The sequence below is a fragment of the Ovis canadensis genome, chromosome X, assembly GCF_042477335.2.
Source record: "Ovis canadensis isolate MfBH-ARS-UI-01 breed Bighorn chromosome X, ARS-UI_OviCan_v2, whole genome shotgun sequence".
NCBI lineage: Eukaryota > Metazoa > Chordata > Mammalia > Artiodactyla > Bovidae > Ovis > Ovis canadensis.
This window is the reverse complement of record NC_091727.1, coordinates 81,472,761-81,495,239: the sequence shown is the minus strand read 5'-3', so window position 1 is coordinate 81,495,239 and position 22,479 is coordinate 81,472,761. Positions and strand designations below refer to the sequence as shown.

At 58.6% G+C, this 22,479-nt stretch overlaps 2 protein-coding genes across 5 annotated transcripts; one reads left to right on the top strand and one right to left on the bottom strand.

Moving 5' to 3' along the window:
- The first annotated feature begins 2,228 nt into the window (after positions 1-2,228).
- On the top strand, positions 2,229-5,509 carry AVPR2 (arginine vasopressin receptor 2). Of its 4 annotated transcripts, none has more exons than XM_070291902.1 (4): positions 2,229-3,168; positions 3,677-3,728; positions 4,014-4,895; positions 5,055-5,509. In XM_070291902.1, exons 2-4 carry the CDS (start codon positions 3,704-3,706, stop codon positions 5,258-5,260), a joined length of 1,113 nt encoding a protein of 370 aa, XP_070148003.1. In that variant the 5' UTR covers positions 2,229-3,168; positions 3,677-3,703; the 3' UTR covers positions 5,261-5,509. The 4 variants fall into 4 exon arrangements, with proteins under 4 accessions (XP_070148003.1, XP_070148004.1, XP_070148002.1 ...); XM_070291903.1 differs by having other exon boundaries at positions 2,385-3,168; positions 4,047-4,895; XM_070291901.1 differs by lacking the exon at positions 2,229-3,168 and having other exon boundaries at positions 3,363-3,728; positions 4,047-4,895.
- Positions 5,510-5,562: 53 nt separating this feature from the next.
- Positions 5,563-21,629, bottom strand: ARHGAP4 (Rho GTPase activating protein 4). The gene is made up of 22 exons (XM_070291899.1): positions 21,448-21,629; positions 17,389-17,596; positions 17,120-17,282; positions 16,846-16,908; positions 16,413-16,592; positions 15,666-15,794; positions 15,356-15,577; positions 11,294-11,395; positions 10,950-11,141; positions 10,765-10,849; positions 10,493-10,520; positions 10,170-10,272; positions 9,579-9,639; positions 9,390-9,467; positions 9,174-9,308; positions 8,960-9,065; positions 8,622-8,855; positions 8,459-8,532; positions 8,183-8,366; positions 7,899-7,991; positions 7,599-7,713; positions 5,563-6,494 (listed from the first exon to the last, which is right to left on the bottom strand). The coding sequence occupies exons 1-22, from the start codon at positions 21,512-21,514 to the stop codon at positions 6,261-6,263; spliced, it is 2,856 nt and encodes a 951-aa protein (XP_070148000.1). The 5' UTR covers positions 21,515-21,629; the 3' UTR covers positions 5,563-6,260.
- Between the last annotated feature and the right edge of the window lie 850 nt (positions 21,630-22,479).

Sequence of the window (22,479 nt, the reverse complement as noted above, 5' to 3'; positions counted from 1 at the left end):
GGAAAGATTGAAGGCAGGAGGAGATGGGGAGGACAGAGGATGAGATGGTTGGATGGCATCACTGATTCGATGGACATGAGTTTGAGCAGGCTCCCGGAATTGGTGATTGACAGGGAGGCCTGGCATGCTGCAGTCCAGGGGGTGGCAAATAGTCGGACATGAGTGAGCAACTGAAAAACCACCACCATCACCTTTTGCCTGCCTGCACACCACTTGGCACAGGACTGCACTTCCCAGGATCTGGGTCCTGTCCCCCTGACCTCTTCTCTGACCTCCGCCCTGGCACCCAGTACCTGGGGGCGGCCTTCTGTGGCCTTCTGCTCAGACACTGGGTCAGGGGAGCTCAGGGCATGCTCCTTGGCCACACATAGAACCTTTCTGCAAATGCAGTCCTGGGCAGGGCAGAGGGGGCTGTGCTGGGGAAGGGGCTTGAGGGGATGGGGAGGGTGTCTACTCAGCTCTGCCCCATGCCTGAGGCCACCTGAGGCTAATCAGCATAGCTCCATGGCTAAGTCTTTCTTGGTGGCTGGGGCAGGGGCCTGCTGGGGCGTCTCTCTCTCATAGGTCTCTGCTGCAGGCAGCAGGACTCGGCCCAGGCTCTCAAGGGGCAGAGCACCTGCAGAGCACCTGGAGTCTCTCTCCAGTCATAGCCACTGGCCTCGGGGTCTCTCTGTCCCTTCCAGAGGTCCCCAGCACTTGCTTCCCTTTACACCCTGGCCTTGGTGTAGACACAAATCCCTCCCCTTGCTTCTTGGAACCCAGAGAAAGCTGGAGGGAGGGGCCTTCCCTGTGACTTTCCCTGGACTCTTGACAACAGGAAACAAGGAACATGGGGAGCAGAGATGGTCCCCGGCCCTGCGCCAGCTCGCCGCCGGAATCCAGCCCTGTGGGGCCCCGTTTGGGTCTGGGCAGAGAACCCTGTAAGGAGATGATGAGGTTGGCACTTCATCACCAGCTGGCTCAAGTCTCTGCCCGTCCTAGAGCCAGGGCTCAACTTTCAGTCACTGGATTCCCATTTTACATAGGGGCAAGCTGAGTCACAGAGAGCTGGTCACAGCCCTCCAGAGTCACACAGCGGGGGAGTGGCAAAGCAGGTACCTCAGATTCCTAGGCCGATGGGGGAGTCCTGGGGACTGGGGTCCTGTGAGGCACACAGGGACACAAGGCAAGAAGAAAGACATACTGAGTGGTGGTGTGTTGTTTCAGTCACTAAGCTGTGTCCAACTCTGTGACCCCATGGACTGCAGCACGCCAGGCTCCTCTACCTTCCACTCTCTCCTGGGATTTGCTCAAACTCATGTCCATGAGTGTGATGTGATGTGAATTTTTCCCAGTGGCTTACAGTTTTCCTTCGAAAAATCTGTTCTATAATCTTACCTGGGAACTCCACTTTCTACCTTTTTAGTAGATCCAGATGGCAGCTGAAAAGTTTTTTCTATGCCTCTGGGTTAATAAAACTCATGTGGTTACAGGCAGAAAGTAAGGATGCTCTTGTTGTTAGGAGGTATGGCTGATGTGTTCAGACGTGCGGTGCTGGTATTCTACAACCGACTCTCAAATAGGAAAAACCATTATAAATACCCATGTGTACTGCGGGGGTGTGGCAGGGGAGCATGTGTACAAGCAGTGTGTGTTTACTGTGTGCTGTATGAATACTGAACATGATGCGTGTGATATGCTGTGTGTGGGTGTGTGGTGTGGGTGTGTGCTGTGTGTGGGCATGTGCTGCTGTGTAATGTGTGTGTTGTGTGCTGTGTGTGGGTGCATGGTATGGGAGTGTGGTGTGGGTATGTGGTGTGGATGTGTGTGGTGTGTGGTATGTGTGGGTGTGTGCTGTGTACTGTGTGTCCTGTGTGCTGTGTGTGGGTGTGTGGTGTGGGTAGGTGTGTTCTGTGTGCTGTGGGTTTGTGGTGTGGGTATGTGGTGTGGATGTGTGTGAGTGTGGTTTGTGTGGTGTGTGTGTGTGGGGGGGTGTATGTATGTGCTGTGTGGGTATGTGCTGTGTACTGTGCGCGGTGTGTGGTGTGGGTGTGTGTGGGTGTGTGGTGTTTGTGGCATGTGGTGTGTGGTGTGTGTGGTGCATAAGGTCGGGTGGACCCCCATCCTAATGTCCCCCTACTGGTGCTGCCAGAGTCCGGCCAGGAGGAGGAGGCCTGGCCTGGGCTGTACCCGGGCCTGTTTGGGAGAGGCCGTTTTGGTCTCTAACCTCGCAGGTCAACAAGGAACACGGACAAACAGGAAGACAGAGCCAACATCAGCCTGGAGTCAGGCTCCGCGCGGTGCAGTGCGCAGGCCACTTCCTGGGGCTGGGCTGGGCCAGCCTGGACTGAGGGAGGCCGGGCCTGTGGCACGAGAGGGCTGGCGAGGGGGGGAAATGATGGGCTGGAGGGGAGGGGGTCCTGGAGGCTGAGGAAGCACAAGGAGGGGGAGATGGGATGTGGGGTACAGAGACGGACAGGTAGCTGCGAGGTGGTAGGGGGAGTCCGGGCTCCCATAGAACCTCAGGGGAGGGAGCTGGCAGGACCTCACTCCACCGCCTTCCCACCCCTCATCTCCGGCCCTCATCTCCGGGAGGCTTAATTGAGGACGGGAGGGGCCTTCACTGGCTGGGGACAAGCCCTCCCTCTGCCTAGTAGGAGCCTCGGGTGCTTCGCCTAGGCCCGGAGAGGGGCCAGAGGAGCCTGTCCTGGCAGAGGGGAGTCAGGCTTTGCCACGAGAAAGCTGTGTGGCGCTGAGCCAGTGCGTCTCTGGTCACAGCTACCCCACTTTGAAAATAGACACAGTGAACTCCGGGATGGCCCAGAGCTCCGCAGACCCGACATTGTCATAAGGCGGTGTGTGTGTGTGGTGGGGGCGGGGGCGGTATTGGAGGGTAGCCAGGCCCAGCTCAGAAGGTCTCGGGCCTTCTCAGGGGCAGCCTGGGGCCCCAGGGACTGACCTGGGATGGCTCGGGCGGGCCGGGAAGGGAAGCAGAGGAGGCCAGGAGCCTACTTCCCGGTACCAGAGGCCAGGAGGCTCATGGAGGTGGGGGAGGAAGTCCCCTCCTGAGCTGGTCACTCCCAGAGGACTGGCTGGGGCGGGGCCGCCCATGGAAAGCTGATCTGAGCTCTGGGGCCACCTTTACGCCTGCTGCCGCCCAGCTGCCCAGGAGCCCAGGAGTCTAGCCAGGTAAGGGGGATGTAGCAGCCCTCCTACCCTGCCCCCAGCCCTCCAACGGTTCCCTCTCTGGGCCTCTGTCAGGGCAGGAGGTTGTGGGGGGTCTGTATGTCTGCCTCGCTTCTCATGGGCTGCCTGGATGGGTCTTAAGCTGGGTTTGTCCATCTGTCTGATGACCCCTGGCGCTATCTTCCCCCGCCCAGTCATGGGGGACAAGGTCTGAGTCTGCCTCAGTGGCCAGACCTCACCAACGTCGATTAGGCTAAGACATACCCCCCAGGACCCAGCCATGGGAATGAACACACACACATACACACAGTCTCACACACACACACAGTGTCTCTCTCACACACACACACGATTCACACACACAGTCTCACAGACACACACACAGAGTCACACACACAGGCCCCCACCCCCCCACCCCGGCCAAGGCTCTAAGGACCCCTATCCAGAGACTCTGGGCAGCACGGCTGGCCCCTCGGGTGGGAGGCTGAGCTCACAACATCGTCTCCCCCAGGCGCTCAGGACTCCTGCACGTCCTGCCATGTTCATGGCATCCACCACCTCAGGTAAGCTTCCCATCCCTCGGCGTCCCCAACTCAGCCCGCCTCCCTCACTGGAAAGAGCCAGCCCTCTGGTTCACCTGGGCCTGGGGCTGCCCTTTCCTCCCCACCACATGCAGTTTGAGGCAGTGTGTGGTGGGGGGACGGTGCTGGATGACGTGTGTTGTGCTGGAAGGCCAGGAGCCAGGAAGGAGGAGGCTGGAGGGAAACAGAGGGCCCAGGTTGACAGCGGCCTGGTGCCTGGGCAGAATAGACTCACTGACTTGGCCCTCTGCCCCCACCTCTGCCCAGCTGTGCCCCGGCACCTCTCTCAACCTACCCCAGCAGGCAACGGCAGCAAAGGGGAGCTGTGGACTGCCCGGGACCCGCTGCTAGCTCAGGCAGAGCTGGCCCTGCTCTCCACCGTCTTCGTGGCCGTGGCCCTGAGCAACGGCCTGGTTTTGGGGGCCCTGGTGCGGCGGGGCCGGCGGGGCCGCTGGGCACCCATGCACGTCTTCATCGGCCACCTGTGCCTGGCTGACCTGGCCGTAGCTCTGTTCCAAGTGCTGCCCCAGCTGGCCTGGGACGCCACCGACCGCTTCCGTGGGCCCGATGCCCTGTGCCGGGCAGTCAAGTACCTGCAGATGGTGGGCATGTATGCCTCCTCCTACATGATCCTGGCCATGACGCTGGACCGCCACCGTGCCATCTGCCGCCCCATGCTGGCACACCGCCACGCGGGTGGCACTCACTGGAACCGGCCGGTGCTGCTGGCCTGGGCCTTCTCGCTGCTCCTCAGCCTGCCCCAGCTCTTCATCTTTGCCCAGCGTGACGTGGATGGCAGCGGGGTCCTTGACTGCTGGGCCCGCTTTGCTGAGCCCTGGGGCCTCCGTGCCTACGTCACCTGGATCGCCCTGATGGTGTTTGTGGCTCCTGCCCTGGGTATCGCTGCCTGTCAGGTGCTCATCTTCCGGGAGATTCATGCCAGCCTGGGGCCAGGGCCGGTGCCGAGGGCCAGCGGACCCCGCCGAGAGTGCCGGCCGGGCGGTCCTGCTGAGGGAGCCAGGGTGTCGGCGGCCGTGGCCAAGACCGTGAGGATGACGCTGGTGATCGTCATAGTGTACGTGCTGTGCTGGGCGCCCTTCTTCCTTGTGCAGCTGTGGGCCGCGTGGGACCCAGAGGCACCGCGGGAAGGTGTGTGGCAGTGGCTGGGGCTGTGGGGGCCCACCCAATCTTGGTGCATGTGCACTTTCACCCCTCTCCACCCCTCAACCCAGCCAGCGTGGCCTTCGAGCCCAGGTGCGCCGACCTCGAGGCCCCCTCAGCCCCAGCCCTGATTCCCGCCCCACACAGGGCCTCCCTTCGTGTTGCTCATGCTGCTGGCCAGCCTCAACAGCTGTACCAACCCCTGGATCTACGCCTCCTTCAGCAGCAGCGTCTCCTCCGAGCTGCGAAGCCTGCTCTGCTGCACCCAGAGGCGCGCCCCACCCAGCCGGGGGCCCCAAGAGGAGTCATGCGCCACAGCCAGCTCCTTTCTGGCCAAGGACACCCCCTCCTGAGAAATCGGGGCAGCAGCGGGGGTGGGGGTGCTGCTTTCCTTCTAGAGGCTCCACAGAACTCAGCTGACTGCCTACAAACTGGCTCCACGGGGGCCTGGCCGAGACATGCAGCCAGCCAGTGGAGGTCCCGGGGGCCCAAGGGGCAGAAAAGGAGGTTGGACCAGGGGCCATCCTTGCCCCCCCGCCATCTTGTCCCCCTTGGCCCTCCCTTCTGACCTTGCCCTCATAAAAACTCTGGCTCATTTTCCACCTGGTGAGTCTCTTTGGATACTGGGGTACTGGAGAAATGAACACATTTTCAATAGGTTTCCCATATTTTTCTATATTTGCTTCTTTTTGTCCCCCTTCTCTACAAGGATGGTATTTTTAAAAATTCATGCATGTTTAATTGCATTAAATGTAGGGGAAGCACAGAGAGATTCTCAGGCCCCTCCTGCACCCACAGACACGTGCATGGATCTGGAACCTACCACACAGGAGACAGGACTTCCAAGATGCAGGTCCCCAAGCCACACAGCCCTGTGCCAAGAAGCCCCAGAAGCTGGCCTCGAGTGCTGGGGGTGCCAAGAGGCTGGGCCTGTACCCACCTTCCAACTACCCTCTCCCCTCCCAGCCAGCCAGAGAACTGGCTTGCATCTGGGAGTCAATGCACAGGATTTTATGAATGGTTGCCAACGCCTGTCAACCCCCACCAGGCTGGCGCCCTCAGCTGAGCAAAGGCACCCGCCACCTACTGGCTGCCAAGGGTGACAACCAGCCACGAGCCCTCACACCCAGGGCCAGGAGGGGCCTGCCCCCTGCCTCCCTCCGCGGCGGCCTCCCAGAGGGGCCCAAGCCAGAGCAGGGAAGGCAGGGGTGAGCTGGAGCGGCCACTTCCTCCTCTCTGCAGAGGGTCACGAGCAGGTATGCTGGATAGGGCCAGGGAGAAGCAAAGGGTTGGGGGCGCCTGGCCGGTTTTGCCCTGGGCTGGGGCAGGGCCTGCAGAGGATGAGGGGGCCCTTCAGTGGGACTTGAAGGGTGAGTCTAGGCCCTGGGGATGGGAGGTCGAGGGTGAGGCTGGGGCACCAGGGCCCCGCGAGAAGCCTTTGTTCTTGCCCAGGCGCCCACAGCCTGGAGGTTTCGGGCTGCGAGGCCCGGGGCTTGGGGAGTTGTTGGCATCCGGTCCAAGGCCCTGACGGAGGGCGGTCTTCCCCAAGAGCTCCTTAAACACAGAGTCCATGGTCTGTGCCACAGCCTGGCGGAGAGGAGAAAAAGGCAGGATGCTGGCACAAGTGGGCCCCACCTGCCCAGTCGGTCCCCTGCCCCCAGGACAGTGACCTGACCCAGGAGTCAGGCCTGCTAATCCCCTGAACTCCTCTGCCCCCTGAAACAAAGTCCTCAGCCACTGCCTCTGTGGACTACAGTGATTAGCTCAGCCTTCAAATGGGAGCTCCTCCAGCTGGGCCCTGGGTACCCATCTTCTCCCCACTCTCTCCCTGGCAGAGATCACAGCCACCACCCCCTGGCTTGGGGGGCCCCAGTGGGCCCCAAAGTCCCAGGCCAGGGCTCCCCCACAGCCCGCCTGGCCCAGTCTACCGGCCACCTGCCCTGGGGTCTCATGGATGCCCTGCCCCCCACACTTGGCCCATGCTCCCCCAGCTACCACACATGTGTGTCCCCAATCACCCCTCTGTTCCTGGTGCCCAGGCCTGCTCACCAGGCCACACCTAGGACATGGCAGGCTCTCTTACTCTCTGTCCCCAGGCTCACATTGTCCCCAGGCTTGCACTGTCCCCCAGGGCTTCTGGCAGTGCCCACCAGGAGCCTATGGAGGGGTGCGCTGGGGCCAGTGGGCACAGCAGGCAGCTGGGTCTCCCCAGGCTGCACCCCATGCCAGGGCCCCATCTGGCACCTGCTCTCTGCCCCCCTGTAAGAACCATGACCCCGCCGGGCTCCCAAGTTCACCACTTCCCTCAGCCACTTTTCCATCTGCCCCTTTCATCTTCTCTGGCTCACAAAGCACCTGCCATGTTACCACCTGTCACCTAGCCTGGCTCTAGATACCAGCCTTGAAGCCTGTCCCATGTGCCGCTTCCCACTCAGGAACCAAACGTGAGGTGTAAATGTGTGACTGCTCTCCCCCAGGTCTCCCACTACCTTGCCTCTAGGCCAGTCCCTCCCTACCAAGCTCACCCCCTTACCAGCCTGCCCCTCTCTAGGCTGGGTTCAGCCAGTGTGTCTGCGATCAGGGGGGTCAGACTTGAATCTCAGGCAGGAAGAGTGGCTTGTAAGGGGAAGCAGAGAACCTACCTCCGGGGAGGTGCACCCCTCTCGCAATGTGACCATCCCCAGCGCTCACCTTATCCACCTCCACGTGTCGTTCCGGGGATGCTGGGACCATGCAGGGCCGTCGGTACCCGGAGTGACTCCCAGGGATACCAAGAGGGATCTCGGGTGGGGTGCATGGCTCCGGCCTGCAGGGCACAGACAGGGAGCTTAGAGGGGGCCCTGGGGAGGCCCCGAGCTCCCAGGCAGGGGCTTCTCCCAGTCCAGTGCACGGGAAAGGGAAAGAAACAGTAAAACTGGTCCTTGGCCATCCTGCCTTCAGCCTGGGATGGGCAAGCAAGGCCCAGAAAGGATCTTCCCTGCTTCTGCTCACCTCTGGACAAGCTCCACCATGGGGAGCCCCTCTGAGCTGCTCAGCAGGTCCCCGGTGGCCAGCAGCCCCTGGCCCACCACGAGCTTCTCCGCTCTGGAGATGGAAAGACAAGACACTTGGAATGCTCACTCTGGGTTTGGGGTCTGCAGGGCAGAGGGCATGGTGCGGGTCAGCAGTGATCAGCAAGGCACAGCCTAGGCCCGCAGAACCTGGGACTCGGCATGTGGGAAGGGCTGGAAGCCTGGGGGTGGACGGGGGGCTGGAAGGAGAGCCTCCAAACTCACCCCACAGGCAGAGTGATGTACTTGTGGGGGATGAGCCCCCGCACCCCCGCATGCTCGCCCCGCCACCAGTCGCCCGAGGCCCGCTCATGCAGCCGCAAGATGTCCCCGCGCTGGAAGGTCAGCTCCTGGGCCGTGCGGCCTGTGTAGGCAAAGCAAGCCACGGCCTCCACGACACCCTCCAGGTCTGGGGAGAAGAGATGCAAGTGAGGTGGGGGGGGGGGGTGGCATGGACGCCCTGGCCAGGGACCCTGTGGGGCTGTCCTTCCCCACCCTCACCCTCCTCCTGGGCTGAGGTCCCTGGCTCCAGCTCCAACTCGTTGTCCCCCGTCGGGCCCTCCAACTGGGCATCCCTGTAGTCCAGAGAAGAGCGAGGTGGCTGAGCATCCTCAGGGTGCCCCCTGCAGCCAGCCTCTCTCTCCTGGCGGTGCCAAGAGCCTACCCCAAGCAGCTGGCAGAAGGCGGTGCCATGCACTTCTCATAGATGGGGCCGGGCAGCTGGGCCGGGGCCGGGAAGACCCGTGCAGGCTGGATGATGAGGGTCTGCACCAGCTGGTTGACACGGCCTTGCAAAGCCACTGGGTCCTGCCCAGCAGGGACGGGCAGCAGCGTCGGCCCAAAGCACACAGCCAGGTTGTAGGGGTCCATCATGTTCTCGTCACTGTACTGGGCCAGGCTGGGGGTACAGACAGGTCATAGGCACAGAGCTCCTGGCTCGGCATCCCCGCACCCCAACCTGGGCTGCCCCCGAGCTCCCCCCCGACCCCTAGAAGCACTCACTGGTTGAGGAAGGTGAAGAGGTACCGCAAGACCACCAGCACGGGTCCAGGCAGCCGGGCCAGGAGGCCAGCCACGTGCTCCACCCGCTCTGCCACGGCCTCCAGCTCTGCAGACAAGGCCATCACCCCAGGGAGAAGCCGTGAGCCTGGGCAAGGTAGCCACTAGGGAGTGGGGAGTCCCCCACCCCCACCCCACCCCCAGGCTCCTGGCTCACCTGCAGAAGCCAGCAGCTCTCCAAACAGGTCTGGTGGGAATATGGGGGGCTGCAAGCTCCGGAAGTAGAGTTTCAGCACGCCCGCCACCGAGTCCAGGTCATGGGGAGTGCAGCCCTCCACCAGTGGGTCCTCTCCTGGGAGGGGGCGAGGAGAGAGGCCTGTGACACCGGCTCTCCTAGCCTCCCCACCCCTGACCCCACCTCGCTGGTCCCCACCTCTCTCAAAAGCATCACGGATCTCCGAGATCTGAGGCTGGGCGCCCGACACCCGAAAGATGCCCTCATGCTGCAGGCCTGTGGGAGGATGAAAACTGGTGGGCACCAAGCCTCCTCCCCACCCCAGCCCCTCAAATCTTGCAGGGGGCAGGGACAGGCCAGGGGTGGGAGGGCCCAGATCTCACTCACCATTGAGGTTAATGAAGCGGACACAGCTCTCCACCACCAGGGGCACGGGCTGGCCTGAGCTCTGCGGACAAGGACAGAGTGCCCTCCATGGTGGATATGGCGCAGCCCACCTTGTCACTCACTTGTTTTCATTTTGTCTTAATGCATTCTGTGGTCGGCAACAAGGCTAGGGAGGTGTACGCCCGGTGCAGGTTGGGGGGGGGCGGTGTCTGATCCCTGGTGCTGTGCCTGACATTTTATCTGTTTCCTGCTATGGAGTGGAAATGCCACCCAACTCTCTCTGCTGACCTCGAATCAAGCAACATCATGAACCTCGGGTTTGTTCACTTAAATAACCTGCCGATTCTTCTGAACGGTGAGAGACTGAATCACATCACTGCAAACAATAGTGTCATTTCTCCTTTTCTGATCTCTGGTGCTTTCCTGACTTCCCTCTCTAGCAAGCATCCCAGAAGTGGAGCCTGCAGGTACCCATGCTCCTGGTAAGTCCTCAGTTCGTGGTAACTCATTTGGGTTCACGGGGGCCCCAGGGCTGGAGGCACAGCTGAAGCAGGAAGGGGCCTGCACTCGGTTGAAGGGTAAGGCAAGTACCTGGATAAACTTCTCTATGTCTCCCCCGAAGAGTTTCTGGTTATACTGGGAGCTGGGGCGGGGGGCGCGGCTCTTCTGGAGTTTTCTCTGTGTGTACTGGGTCCTGTCGCGGTGAACAGGAGCTGCCTCTGAGGGGAGCAGGCCTGGACACTAGGCTGCCTGGACCCCTCAGCCCAGCCCAACTGGACGCTGGGGCTCGCAAGTTATTCCAGAACCCTCTGGGCAAAATAAGTAGGAAACTAAGGCCACCGAGGAACAAGCAGAGGGGACCCATGAACAAGGATGGGTCCTCAGGACAAACTGGTCCCTCTCAAAGGACTCACCAAGTCACCTCCCGGTCTTCCTTGTCACCTGGGAAGGAGAAAGGGTTGGTGTGCCTCTTGGGCCAGGAAGTTTCTCAGCACATGGCAGAGGAGCAGGGCAGCCTACAGGTGAGGGCGGCCACAGGACAAAGAGCAGGATGGGGGCCAGGACCCTAGCTGGCTTCCTTCCTGTGTGCCCAGCACCCTCTCTGGCCAGGGAGAGGCTGCAGGAGGAGAGCCACACCATGGCTGGGCTGCTCCCGGCCCTGGGGGTGGCGAAGCAGAGGCCTCACCTCGCTGGATGGCGTCCTGCAGTTTCTCATGCTTAGCCTGCAGCTTGGCAAGGATACTCCGTCCACTCAGGTACTCCTGGAGTTTCTGCCAAACCCCCAGAAGAGCCCAAGGCTTTAGTCCTAGCCCCGGCCCTCCCTGGCCCCCACCACCCACCCGCCCTCCTGGTCCAGCACCACCTCCCCACCGTGATGTAGAAGGTCTCGGTCTCCTGCTGCTGGCCCCGCCGCCGGCCAGCCTGCCGAACCCCCGGGTCCGAGCTGGTGGACTTGAGGGACTCGGTGGACAGGCTGGCCTGGAAGGAGTCGAGCATGTCGCTGTCTTCCGATGCCACCACCTCCAGCAGGGCCTGCACTGTGGCCTTCAGCGTCTTATTCACCTTGGGAGGGGATGGCACCCGGGCAGAAAGAAGTGGGGGAGAGATGAAGAACAGGGAGGTCGAGTCAGAAGGAAGGGGAAAGGGAGATCATGGCCATCCAGCTCCGTGTGTCCAGGTCCCTGTCCCCACACCTGGGCCAGGCCATCCTGTACCTCCTCTGTCTCGATGGTCTGGCGGTCCAGGCGGCTCTGGATATTCTGGGCTCTGGGCAGAATCTCATCCCGCAGCTCCATCTCAACCCGAATCTCAGCAACCTGCAGGGTGCAGCATTGGGTAGGGGGGCAGTTAGGGCCACACCTGAGACACCAGGGTGGGCTGTGCAGCAGGCTCAGAGGTTTCTGGGGCTGATTTTCACTGCCTTGGGGGCTACTGCAGAGGGTCACCAGCCTTGACACCCGGTCCAGCCAGATCTGAAGCATGGACCCCTTCTGAGAGGAAGGCAGCATACACTCATGAGCACTGAGACTTATGCATGGATGTCCTTGCAGCGCTGCTCATAATAGCCCAAAGGTGGAAGCACCCCAAGTGTCCAGCAGCTGATGGGTGGATAAGCAAAGGGTGGTGTCTCCATAGAGTAGAATATTATTCAGCAGTAAAAAGGGAGGAAATTTTCATACATGTTTCAACACTGGTGAACCCTGAGGACATTATACTCAGTGAAATAAGCCTTTTGTTAAAAAAAAAAAAGGACAAATAGTATAAGATTCTACTTATATGAGGTGTCTAGAGCAGTCATGGAGAAGGCAATGGCACCCCACTCCAGTACTCTTGCCTGGAAAATCCCATGGATGGTGGAGCCTGGTGGGCTGCAGTCCATGGGGTCGCTAAGAGTCAGACACAACTGAGCAACTTCACTCTGACTTTTCACTTCCATGCATTGGAGAAGGAAACGGCAACCCACTCCAGTATTCTTGCCTAGAGAATCCCAGGGATGGGGGAGCCTGGTGGGCTGCCATCTATGGTGTCACACAGAGTCGGACACGACTGAAGTGACGCAGCAGCAGCAGCAGCAGCAGCAGCAGCAGCAGCAGCAGAGCAGTCAAGTTCATAGAGACAGAAAATCAGATGGTGGGGGCCTCGGGCTAGGGGAGGGTGAATGGGGAGTTAAAACGTCTAACAGGGACAGAGTTTCCATTGAGGAAGATGGAAAATGTTGGGGGGATGGCTGGTGGGGATGGCTGCCCAACCATGTGAAGGTCCAAATGGTAAGTCCCATGTATGTTTGCCCACAATTATAAAATTTCTATCCAGGCTCTAGGAAACGCTGACGTGAGAAGACCCACCCCCCTCAAGCCCACATAATAGGCAGATCACGAGAAACTGACTCTTTGGAAAGGATAAATCAGAGACTAGTCCTGATGAGCAGGCACAGCAGCCACCACCATCTGTGCCTCGGCATGAACCTGTCAGACATAAGGAACGTCACAGAGCATCAGCATCACACAAAGCCACTCTCTGGCCATGGTGGCTAAAGATAAAAACAAGATCACATCATCAGCATGTCCGAGCATGAACCAAAACAAGAACTTTGTCCAAGCCACAAAAATTACCAAACCTCCCACTGCATTTCCCTCCTCGCTAATGACTGCTCTAGCCTCTTTCTACTCACTTTCACCCCATCTTCTTGAGAAGATTTATTAAGACACAGAATCAGAGGCACCCCTGCCTCTTGACAGCATCCAAGTGAGAGCCGAGCCCCTCCCCCAAGTCCTTGAAGTTCTTTCCAGCAGCTGAGACACCTCCAGTTCCCCGTGCTGAAGGCGAGCATCACAAAACATTCCAAGTCTCTACCCAGCCACCCTGTGGGGAAAACCACTGTTGACAAGCTCTTCTCACACACACCAAATACCTAATCTATCTCTCAGTGCCTCCTCGGGAATAGGAACTGACAGCCAAGAACTGGCAGCAATTTGAGGGACAGCTCTAAAGTAGAAGATATAGGGACTTCCATGGTGGTCCAGTGATTAAGACTTTGCCTTCCAATGCACAGGATGCAGGTTCGATCCCTGGTCAGGGGGCTAAGATCCCACATGCCTCAAGGCCAACAAACAAAATACAAAACAAGCAATACTCTAACAAATTCCATAAAGACTTTAAAAATGGTCCAAAAAAATCTAAAAAAATTAAGTGGAAGACAGAGATCAATGCAAGAAAACAGAAAAAATGTAGGGGACACGGGAATATCAAGAAAAATGATAAACATTTCAGAAAAATTTGAGAATATACTGTATCCATGAAACAAGAACAAAGGGCTATTTTAAATAAGAACATATAAAACAAACCAAAACTGTTTAAAAAAACTTATGAAAGTAAATTTTTAAGAAAAATTAAAAAGGGGTGGGCAGAGATAAGTCAAAAAGATCTCTAACAGAACAGAATTAAAAGGCATAGTGATGGGACTTCCCTGGTGGCCCAGTGGTTAAGAATCTGCCTTCCAACACAGAGGATTTGGGTTCAATCCCTGGTCTGGGAACTAAGATCTCACATGTATGCTATGCACCGCAGTGCTGAGTCCTCGAGCTCTGGAGTCCACATGCCACAAGTAGAGAAAGCTCTTTCATGCCACAACTAAAGACACAATGCAGCCAAATAAAGTTTTTAAATATACCTAAATAGTATTAATAAACATAAAAGTTGTAGTGATGAGAAATAGGAAAGATAAAAGATAACGAAATTAGACAACCCATGAGGTTCAATATCCAATTACAAGAATTCTTGAAAGCAAGCACAAATTAAATTAAGGGACGGAAATTACCAAAGGAACAATATGAGCTCAAAACCTTAAGACTTAAGTTTCTGTACCGACAAAGCCCATGGGTGGCCCAGCACCATGAAGACAAAAGGATCCCCAAGGCATATCATTATAAAATTGTACATGAGGGAAAGGGCCTATCCTAAAAGCTTCAACGAGAAAAATTACAGGTGACAGACAACAGTGCAGAAATCTGAACAGCGGCTGAACTTCTCACCCACAATACTACTGAAAGCTTGGAGGGATACTTTGAACATTCCAAAAAGAAAACGCTTTTCAACCTTGACTTCTACACCCAGGTAAACTATCAACCAATTTCAAGAACAGAATACAGGCATTTTTTTCCAGACAGTCTAAGTCAGGAAAGTATGGGGGAAGATGTCCGTGAAAACAATGTAATAAACCAAAACAGAGGAAGACACACGATCTGGGATGCAGAGGGTCTAATGCAGGGATGCTCAGGACAATGGGGAAAGAAAGGTCCTGGACTGTGCCGGCCTAGAAGTCAATCAAGGCCTACAAGCTGGGACTGCATGGCTCCACAGCAGGGCTCTGAAGAGAAAAGATTGCCTGGTGCGGTGGAGACAGATGGTGGTGATGTGGGGTGGAGCCCTAATCGTCCATGGAAGGGGATTGTAGGGCCTCTGGCAAGCTGCAAAGCACAAGCAGCACCTGATGCATTGTCTGCAGCAGCAGCTAGAAGACTGGGAAGTGGCTGCATCTGGGGAGTGGGAATCAGGAACAGGAAGGGTGGGTCACAGAAGGGCGGTGTGCCCTTGAACGCCTTGAGTAACCTTTGACTTTATCAGATATGACTTCGGTCAAAATACAAATGAAATAAGCAAAAAAAAGAAAAAGGTCAGTGGAACCCCAGTCCATGCACAATCCAGTGTAATCCCAGTCCATGCTCATGAGGATAAACTGGTAAAGGAGAGTACAGCTCAGAAATGCATAAAAAGGTACCCTAGTGAGGAATTCCCTAGAGGTCCACTGCAGGGGGCACAGGTTCTATTCCTGGTTAGGGAATTAGTGTCCCCCATGCCACACGGTGTGACCAAAAAAGAAGATGCCTAGTTATATGCTAGTGTTTGCATGGTTTCTTTCCCTCCCAAGTTTGCATTGTGAAATGTCTAAAGCACACAGAATCACCAAAAGAACAGTATACGGGCAGCTGTCTACCACCAACAAGCTGGCCTCAAAATTGCTGCCATGCTGGCTATGTTTGCCCTTGTGGGGGATGCTGTGTTCACTAGCCGTACCACATAAGTGGGTTGGGGAGGTCTGCTTGCTTCAGTGCAAGTGCAGAAACTCCCCATTTGCCTTGAGGCCACTTCTGAGAAGTGGCATTCAAGAGGTTTGGTGTCTCGGCAAAGGGAAGGAAATCCATTCCACTCAGCTGCCATCACAGTGAAGATAAGAACACAAAGAACCATTTTCCTGAAGGCTGGGCAGAGACCCTCACCTCATCCCCCTCGTGGGGCTGGTAGTCGAAACGCAGTGGGGGACAGAAGGCGATGGCATGCACCTCTAGCACCTTGGCCTTGTCACCTACGGGATCCAGGGCATCCACAGCCTCCTCCAGGCTGCCCAGGCCCTGCATCTGGGAGGCTTGGATGCGGCTCTCTGCAGCCGTGTAGCTCCGGAGCACTTGGCCCAGGGCCAGGTGGAATCCTGTGTCACAACACTGGGGGACAAGCGAGGACACGGCTTGGGAGGGCTCGGGGCACAGGCACCCGGACCCCCCAGGATCCCTCCCCACACCCTGCACTCACATCCATCAGGTCCATGACATCTCGCAGGTAGTAGTTGCTGACGGCGGCGTTGACACTGGCCAGGCTTAGCAGGTACTCATTGCGAGCCTTTGTGCACTTGAGTTTGTGCTCCAAGAACTTGGCATGACGCTGCTCAGGATCACATGAGCCCCCAGGTCATCTACATGGCCGAATCCCCCAACCCTGCCTCCCGTGTACCCACCACCCTCGACACATACTTCCCACCCCTCTCTTCCCCATTTGGACAGCTCTCCCACTATCCCACTGGGCCCCTCAAACTATGTAGCCCAGAAGTTGAAAGGTTCTTCATTCCTAAACCCTGCCAGCCTCCACTTCCCCATCCTTCCTTCAGGGACCACCTAGAACACGTGTCCTCCCCGCTGATCACTCAGCCCCCCATCCAACGTGTCCCCTCACTCCTCTGAGATCTCCCAGCACTGTATGAGGTGAGGATGGGTGGGAGGAAGGAACCCCAGGCTTGGGATCACTATTTTGCCAGCTGGGTTTGCAGGGAGGGGAGTATGTGGGCTGTCCCAGACCTAGAGACCGTTCTCCTGCCCCCTGTGTCTACCAACTGAGACCCGGGAGCCCCCCCCCACCGGCACCTCCCCGCTCTGGCCAGAGCCAGCCCTGCTTTCCTGATCCACACACCACCTCCCTGCAGGGCCCAGTGAGGGTCGAGGACATGAAAGGACAAAGGCCAGGAGCCAGAGCCTTTGGACACAGACAGGTTCCCCCCAGGCCCACCTTCTCCACCAGCCGCCCTCCCTTCTTGATGGAACCCTTGCGGAGGGGCCCGGACTCGGTGCTGGTGGTGGTGGCAGTGGCGCTTCGGCCTGCCCGCTTCTCCTCCTGCCGCTCTGCTTCACGGAGTTTGGCCTCAGCACTCAGGCTCTCTGTGTGGTAGACCTGATAGGTCTTCTTGGCCTGCAGGGAGGCCCGAGGCTAGGCAGCCCTGCTCAAGGCCATGGCCACAGTCAGCCCGCCCCGTCCTCCTCCCAGCCCGTCTGGGACTTGGGCCTTGAGCACTTGACCCAAGCCCTCAGCACCCGGGGCAGGGAGAAAGGGCCCGGCTTGAGATCCCCAAAACCCAGGTCTCTCCCAGGCACCTGATCCTCCTCCCTGAGCCTGGCCCCAGGAGAGGTGAGGTGACGGCCTCCCTGTAATCGTGGGCTCTCACCATCTGAAGCTCTGACACCACCTCCAGGAGTTCCTCTTGCAGCTGTTGCTCCAGATCCTTACTCTGGGGAGGAGGCGAGCTGAGTGCCACCCTGCCCCAGGGCAACACCCACGTCCATCCCGCCAGCCCTCAGCTCAGCACTCCAGGCTCCCACTGGCTCCCCCCGGCCTCCAGGGCCTTCCCGTCCTTGACACTTGGGCTTTGAGCACCCACGGGCTGCCCTCGCTGGATCCTGGGGTCTGCCCGCCTCCCAGGCTCAGGGCAGGGGTCTTGCCTTCTTGACCAGGCGCCCCACATCCTCAGCAATGTAGCTCAGGCGCTGGGCCAGGGGCCCGCCCAGCACCTCGCTGAGGGCCGTGCTCTCCCGGCTCTGCTGCCGAGTCTGCTGCAACAACACAGCCCAGCAGTGCAAGGGTGACAGCAGGGACGGCTCCTTCCTGGGGGTGGAGGGGTGGAGATGGGGGCTCAGACCGACCAGGAGCGGGCATCGAGCCTCCCCTCCCCCCACCTTGGCCATCCCAGCTGCCAGGCCCCAGGACCCACCGGAAGCTCTGGTGCTCCCGACTGCTGCCCCCGAGGCGGCCTCCGCGGCCGGAGAAGCGCTCCACCAGCTTGTCAAGGCCTCGGGAGTACTCGAGCTCAACCTCAGCACGGCGCCGCATGAACTCAGCCAGCTCCTGCAGCAGCTCCCGCCGCAGCTCACCCTGCAGCTCCAGGCAGCGCAGTTGCTCGCCCAGCTGCCAGCGCATCTCTGCAGGGTGGGAGGGCAGCTGAGGCTGGGGCTGTGGGCCCCCTGAGTCTGGGGAGGTGATGCTGGCCCCGGGGGGAGAGGGGCCAGTTCCGGGCTCGGCAGTCCAGCTGGGCTCCGGGCGGGCCTGAGGAAATGGACCTCCTAGTGGAAGCTAAGGGGAACCAGCCAGGTGGGCCAGGGCCCGAGGAACAGAAAGGCCATTCCTGGGACCATGGGCCAGGGCCGAGACGGAGTGGGGCCCATCCCTGCCAGGCACCAGTCATGTGGCCTTCCCATGATTCCCTGCTTCCTGGAAAGCCCCCAGTGGCTTCCCCTGCCACTTCCGGCCGCTGGGGTGCCCAGGACTCCAGGCAGGGCAGCCTCCTCGATAAACTCAGGGACACGCGGGGCTGCGCAGGGCTGGGGCGGCCACGGCATTCTTGCCAAAAACTTGCAGCCTCGGGAGCTGGAAACCCGGGCCTCGGCCCCCAGGAGAAAGGGCGGCCTCACTGCAAGGGCCAGGCCGGCCAGTGGGGGCTGACCGGTGACAGAACTGAGGCAACGGGGCTGATTTCTGTTCCCAGTACTAACTCCCGATGACCCAACTCCAGGGCACCCCAACACCACCTCTCAGCAGAGAGCCACACCCAGGGTCCTCACACTGCTGGCTTGTGACATCTTATCGCTGGCTTGATTTGGCAATGCTGCTTTCCCCACAGAGACCCAAAGCAAAGAACCACCTCAATGAGAATGACAAGCTTGAGTAAGCCACTGGCAAGCCCTGGGCATCCCAGGGAGAGAAGCCCTGTATCTTGGCTTCTGGCAAGTGGGTCACCCCTCTACTAACAGCCATCCAGATGCCAGGGGTGGGGAGAGGGCATTAACTGATGTCTTCATTCAGCAGAATGTTGATTATACACCTAGTGGGTCTAGACTCAGAGACACACTTCCTGCCCTCCTGGAGCTGGGATAGGAACAGCGTGGGTGGGGGGAACAGCGGGGGAACAAGGGGCAACAACGCAGAGCAGGAGGTGGCATCAGGGAGGGGTTCTTTTAGAGGAAGGTGGTCAAGAACAAGCAGCTTTGGAACACAGAGCTGAAGGAAGTGACAGAGGGGCCATGGAGACATCCAGGGGAAGAATGTTCAGGCAGATGGCACTGTGAAGGGTGTTGCAGGCAGCATGGCTGAAGAGAGCCGCGCCAGTGGAGGGTGGCAGGGGGAAGACGGCAAGAGAGAGGGCAGCCACAGCAGTGGAGCCAAAGGGTCCTGCTTTGCTCTCAGGGCCCACTTGGGCCCTCAGAGCCTGGGCAGGGGTCAGGTGACAAAGGAAAAGTGCCCAGCCCCAGTGGCCACTACTGCACCCATCCAGGCAATAGAAAATTGGGGGTTTCGACCAGGAGCCAGAATGAGAGGAGGCAGGAAGTGGCAGGATCCAGGGTGGCTGTGGGTAAGGACTCAGTACTGGTACACTTGGGACTTCTGTCCCATCAGTGCCATCCCAGGGGGGTCTGTGGGGCCTGCGGCAGTCTCCATGGGTCCTGCCTGCCCAGCACTCCCGTCTCCTCCTCTCATTTCCCATTGGAGAAGGTCCCTTTCCTACTCTCAGCCCCTGGGTCTGTCTCCCTGGCTCCAGGCACCCCAGCTGTGGCCCCTTCACCCCCCTCCACTGCTGGGACTAGGTCAGTGATAGGCCTGGGGGCCACCAAGCCCATGCTTTCACTGCAAACACTGAATGGGAGCACTCTCTTTCCACGGAAGAGTCAAGCTGGGTTAATGGAAGCCCGGGTGGGCGGGACTGCTTCCTGATGGTGAAACTGACACCATCTCCTTACACTGTCTGAGGCCTGGGCCCAGGGGCTGACTCAACTCCATGGGCCAGCTGGAGTGGGCTCTCAGCCACTTTCGATCATGAGACTATTCACTGAATCACGGTAACATTTTTTCAGATAAATGTCAATTTCATTTCATTCCAAGAAAGAGCTGAGGTGTCCTGGCTTGCCTCGCTGTCCACTGGCATCTGCTTGCCCTCCTGGAACAAAGTTCCCTGGGGACCTATCATAAGTGAGTAGTGCTCGACGGGCCAGCACACCAAAATGTTCATTTCTTCTTCAGTGCAACCAAGCCTTGGCTGAGATCCAGCAGACCTGGTATCAAGCAGACGTGAGTCGGCAGGGTCTGAGCACAGCTGGCACCTACCTAAGTCCCCAGGCTCTAGGCCGCAGCAGCATCCAGCTCTCAGATCTTAGCTGAGGTGTACTCATCAGGGAACCCTTCCTGCCTCCCCATAAACTAGGTCTGGCCCTCTTCCCATGCCCTTTTTGGACATCTGCGCTTTTCCTTTACAGTGGTTTTCATCATAATTGAAACAAGTTGTGTGATAAGTTGTTTACTATATGTCTCCTCCACTGTGAGCTGTATGAGAGCAAGGATGGCTTCTCGTGTGCTCCTCGCTGTATCTTCAGGGCCTGGCAGGGAACCGATGTGTACAAAACATCTGTCAAAAGGATGGAATCCATGTCTGCTTGCATTGCAGAGCTGGGACTGGGCCCCAACAACACTTCCTGTGAGCGAGGCATTCAGTCTCACTTCTGCTGACAAGCAAAGCAGAAAAGACAGCCTCCCAAACCATGACTGTGCTGACCTTTCAGAATTTTGGGTGTTGAGATACTGATCCTCTTTTTGTAGCATAGTAGGAAGTTTCTTTGGCGGGGGCTGGAGGGCGGAGGAGATGGGAAACAGAAGCTCAAGTCATTAGACGCCCACAGCAGGCGACGAACATCTAAAGACAGCCTTGCTCAAAGCCCAATCTTTTTGGTGTGAATGAACTGACACATATCTGCCGACTGAAGGGTTTCCAAAGTTCTTCAGCCTCATGACGTTTGGGGGATACAGGCTGGGATCGCTCTCTCCATCTGAGGGATGATGCAGCAAGGCCTGGAGAGCTGTCTCGCCATGCACAGTCACATCAAGCTGGGTCTGGACAGCAGCCCACCTTTACCAGATGGTAAGGACTCATGCACACTTTAGTGCAAATTGCTTGCATCGCAGAATTACATTGGACTCTCCACCTCTGGACTGGAAGGACATTCGAGGTTGATTTTCTTACACCTCCTAGGACCTATGGTGCTGTGACCATGAGCACACTCTGAGCTGCGTCTCCTTCATCAGTAAAATCAAATGATTGAGATACCAGGAAACTGCTGGTGCTTGGATGTGGCTTTCTTCCCTTTGCAAGAGCCACCACACCCTGAATAAGACCCGGAGACAAGCTGTTGACTAAGAGTTTGCAAGGCTCATTTGCATGCGACTTGCACAGAGTGTTTATCAGAACACAAACAGGTCTGCTCTGCAGTTCACCATTCGCTGTGCCAGCTGGACTCAGAGTGGCCTTCAATTCGGAACCACCTCAAGGCCCAAAAAAGGGCAACCAGGGCTGGGCTATAGGACTGGAGTGGTCTTAGGGTAAAGCCATCACTAATCCACCCACTGAAGCCCCCGGACCCCCTTACCCAGCCCCCTTCAGCAAAGTCAAGGTGTTCCACCTTCTGGTGGCTAGAATGCCACTTTTTGAGGGAAACCAGGTGCCCCCCTTTCCTCCTCGGGCTCCTGAGGGGCAGGGAGAACCTAGGAGAGCAGAGCTACTAGGACAGGAATGGAGCGAAGGAGGAAGGAAGCAGGACCAGTGGCGGTTGAGGCCGAAGGGGCGTGAGGAGGCGGGCAGGGGGCTCAGGTTCCCTCCCCCAGCCCGCTCCGGAGGTTGCTAGGGGTGGGCCTCGAGCCCCGGGCCAGCAGCCAGCACATTGCAAGCTCTCCCACGACCTTTAGGGTCTCCGGGGGGGAAAAGGGCCAGGAGCGCCCAGTGCCCTCTCACCTTTGACCTGCGCCTCATAGTCAGCCTGCGGCCCTCGCTCTCGGCGTAGCTTCCCATGAGTGGCCATGGCCACTGGGTGGCCGCACTGTTGAGCCCGGCTGCTCCCACGCGGCCGTGAGCGGGCCAGGCGCAGGGACCTGCGGGCCGGCAGCCAGCACCCTGCGCCGGCCCCGCCCTGCCCCGTCCCGCCCCCAACGCGGCTCCTGGGGCGGGGCGCCCCAGGCCTGGCACTGCCCACGAGGGTCTCGGGCCGCTGTGGTTCTCACTGTGGCTGGACCTTGCCGTCCCCCCACCCCAACTCCGGGCACATGGGGCACGCCCCCAGGCAGCCTTGTGCCCCAGGTTCAGCTGCCAAGCAGCCAGGGTCGCTGTGAGAGCCTCAACGTGCCCGACAAGCTGGCACCCTCTGGCTGCCACTCCCTCCCAAACTCCAGAGGGCTTTGTGGTCCCCGTTGCCAGACTGCACCCCTCACATCGTGGCCATCAGCCATCAATGCCAGTGTTCAGCAATGCCATAGCTGCTCCTGACCGCCAGGCTCCCCTGGGTCAGCTGCCTTCCCCAAACCTCCAGGACATCCGATGGGGCCCACCCTTCCCAACACTAGGAGAGCCAGGGGGCAAGGAAGATCAGCAGGGGAGACCAGAACCTGCCCTTGGTCCCTCCAGGCCGCATGGTGGGGTGGAGGCAGGGACAGAGGGCAGGGCTAGGCTAAGGTTCCCCTTCTGTTCAGCCCCATAGAGAGGAACCAGCCTTGTTTCTCCATAGGTGGTTACCACTTCCTGCTACCGGAAGACACTCTTCTGTCTCCTTTCCCCTGCACCTCACACCTGCTCTGTCTTAAGCCTGGGGGGCTGGGGAGGGGTAGCTCTCTTCCTGCACCCTTAGAACAGGGCCTTACTGAGCCCGGGGGGCAGCTTGCGGCTTCTCTTATCTAGGGATGCTTCACGTCTCTCTAGCAACTCAAAGTCAGAGGGCAACAGTTTTCCTCTGGTATACTAAGGCAGGATGCAGTTAGCAGGTAGACAAGGTGG

Excerpts from the sequence above, each read along its gene's own strand:
- ARHGAP4 (XM_070291899.1), bottom strand. The coding sequence starts at position 21,514 with ATGGCCACTCATGGGAAGCTACGCCGAGAGCGAGGGCCGCAGGCTGAC. Across the intron at positions 11,142-11,293 it reads AGACCATCGAGACAGAGGAG|GTGAATAAGACGCTGAAGGC; the intron begins GTACAGGATGGC and ends TCCCCTCCCAAG. Across the intron at positions 6,495-7,598 it reads GACACGTGGAGGTGGATAAG|GCTGTGGCACAGACCATGGA; the intron begins GTGAGCGCTGGG and ends CCTCTCCGCCAG.
- AVPR2 (XM_070291900.1), top strand. The coding sequence starts at position 3,446 with ATGGGAATGAACACACACACATACACACAGTCTCACACACACACACAG. Across the intron at positions 3,729-4,013 it reads CATGGCATCCACCACCTCAG|CTGTGCCCCGGCACCTCTCT; the intron begins GTAAGCTTCCCA and ends ACCTCTGCCCAG. Across the intron at positions 4,896-5,054 it reads CCCAGAGGCACCGCGGGAAG|GGCCTCCCTTCGTGTTGCTC; the intron begins GTGTGTGGCAGT and ends CGCCCCACACAG.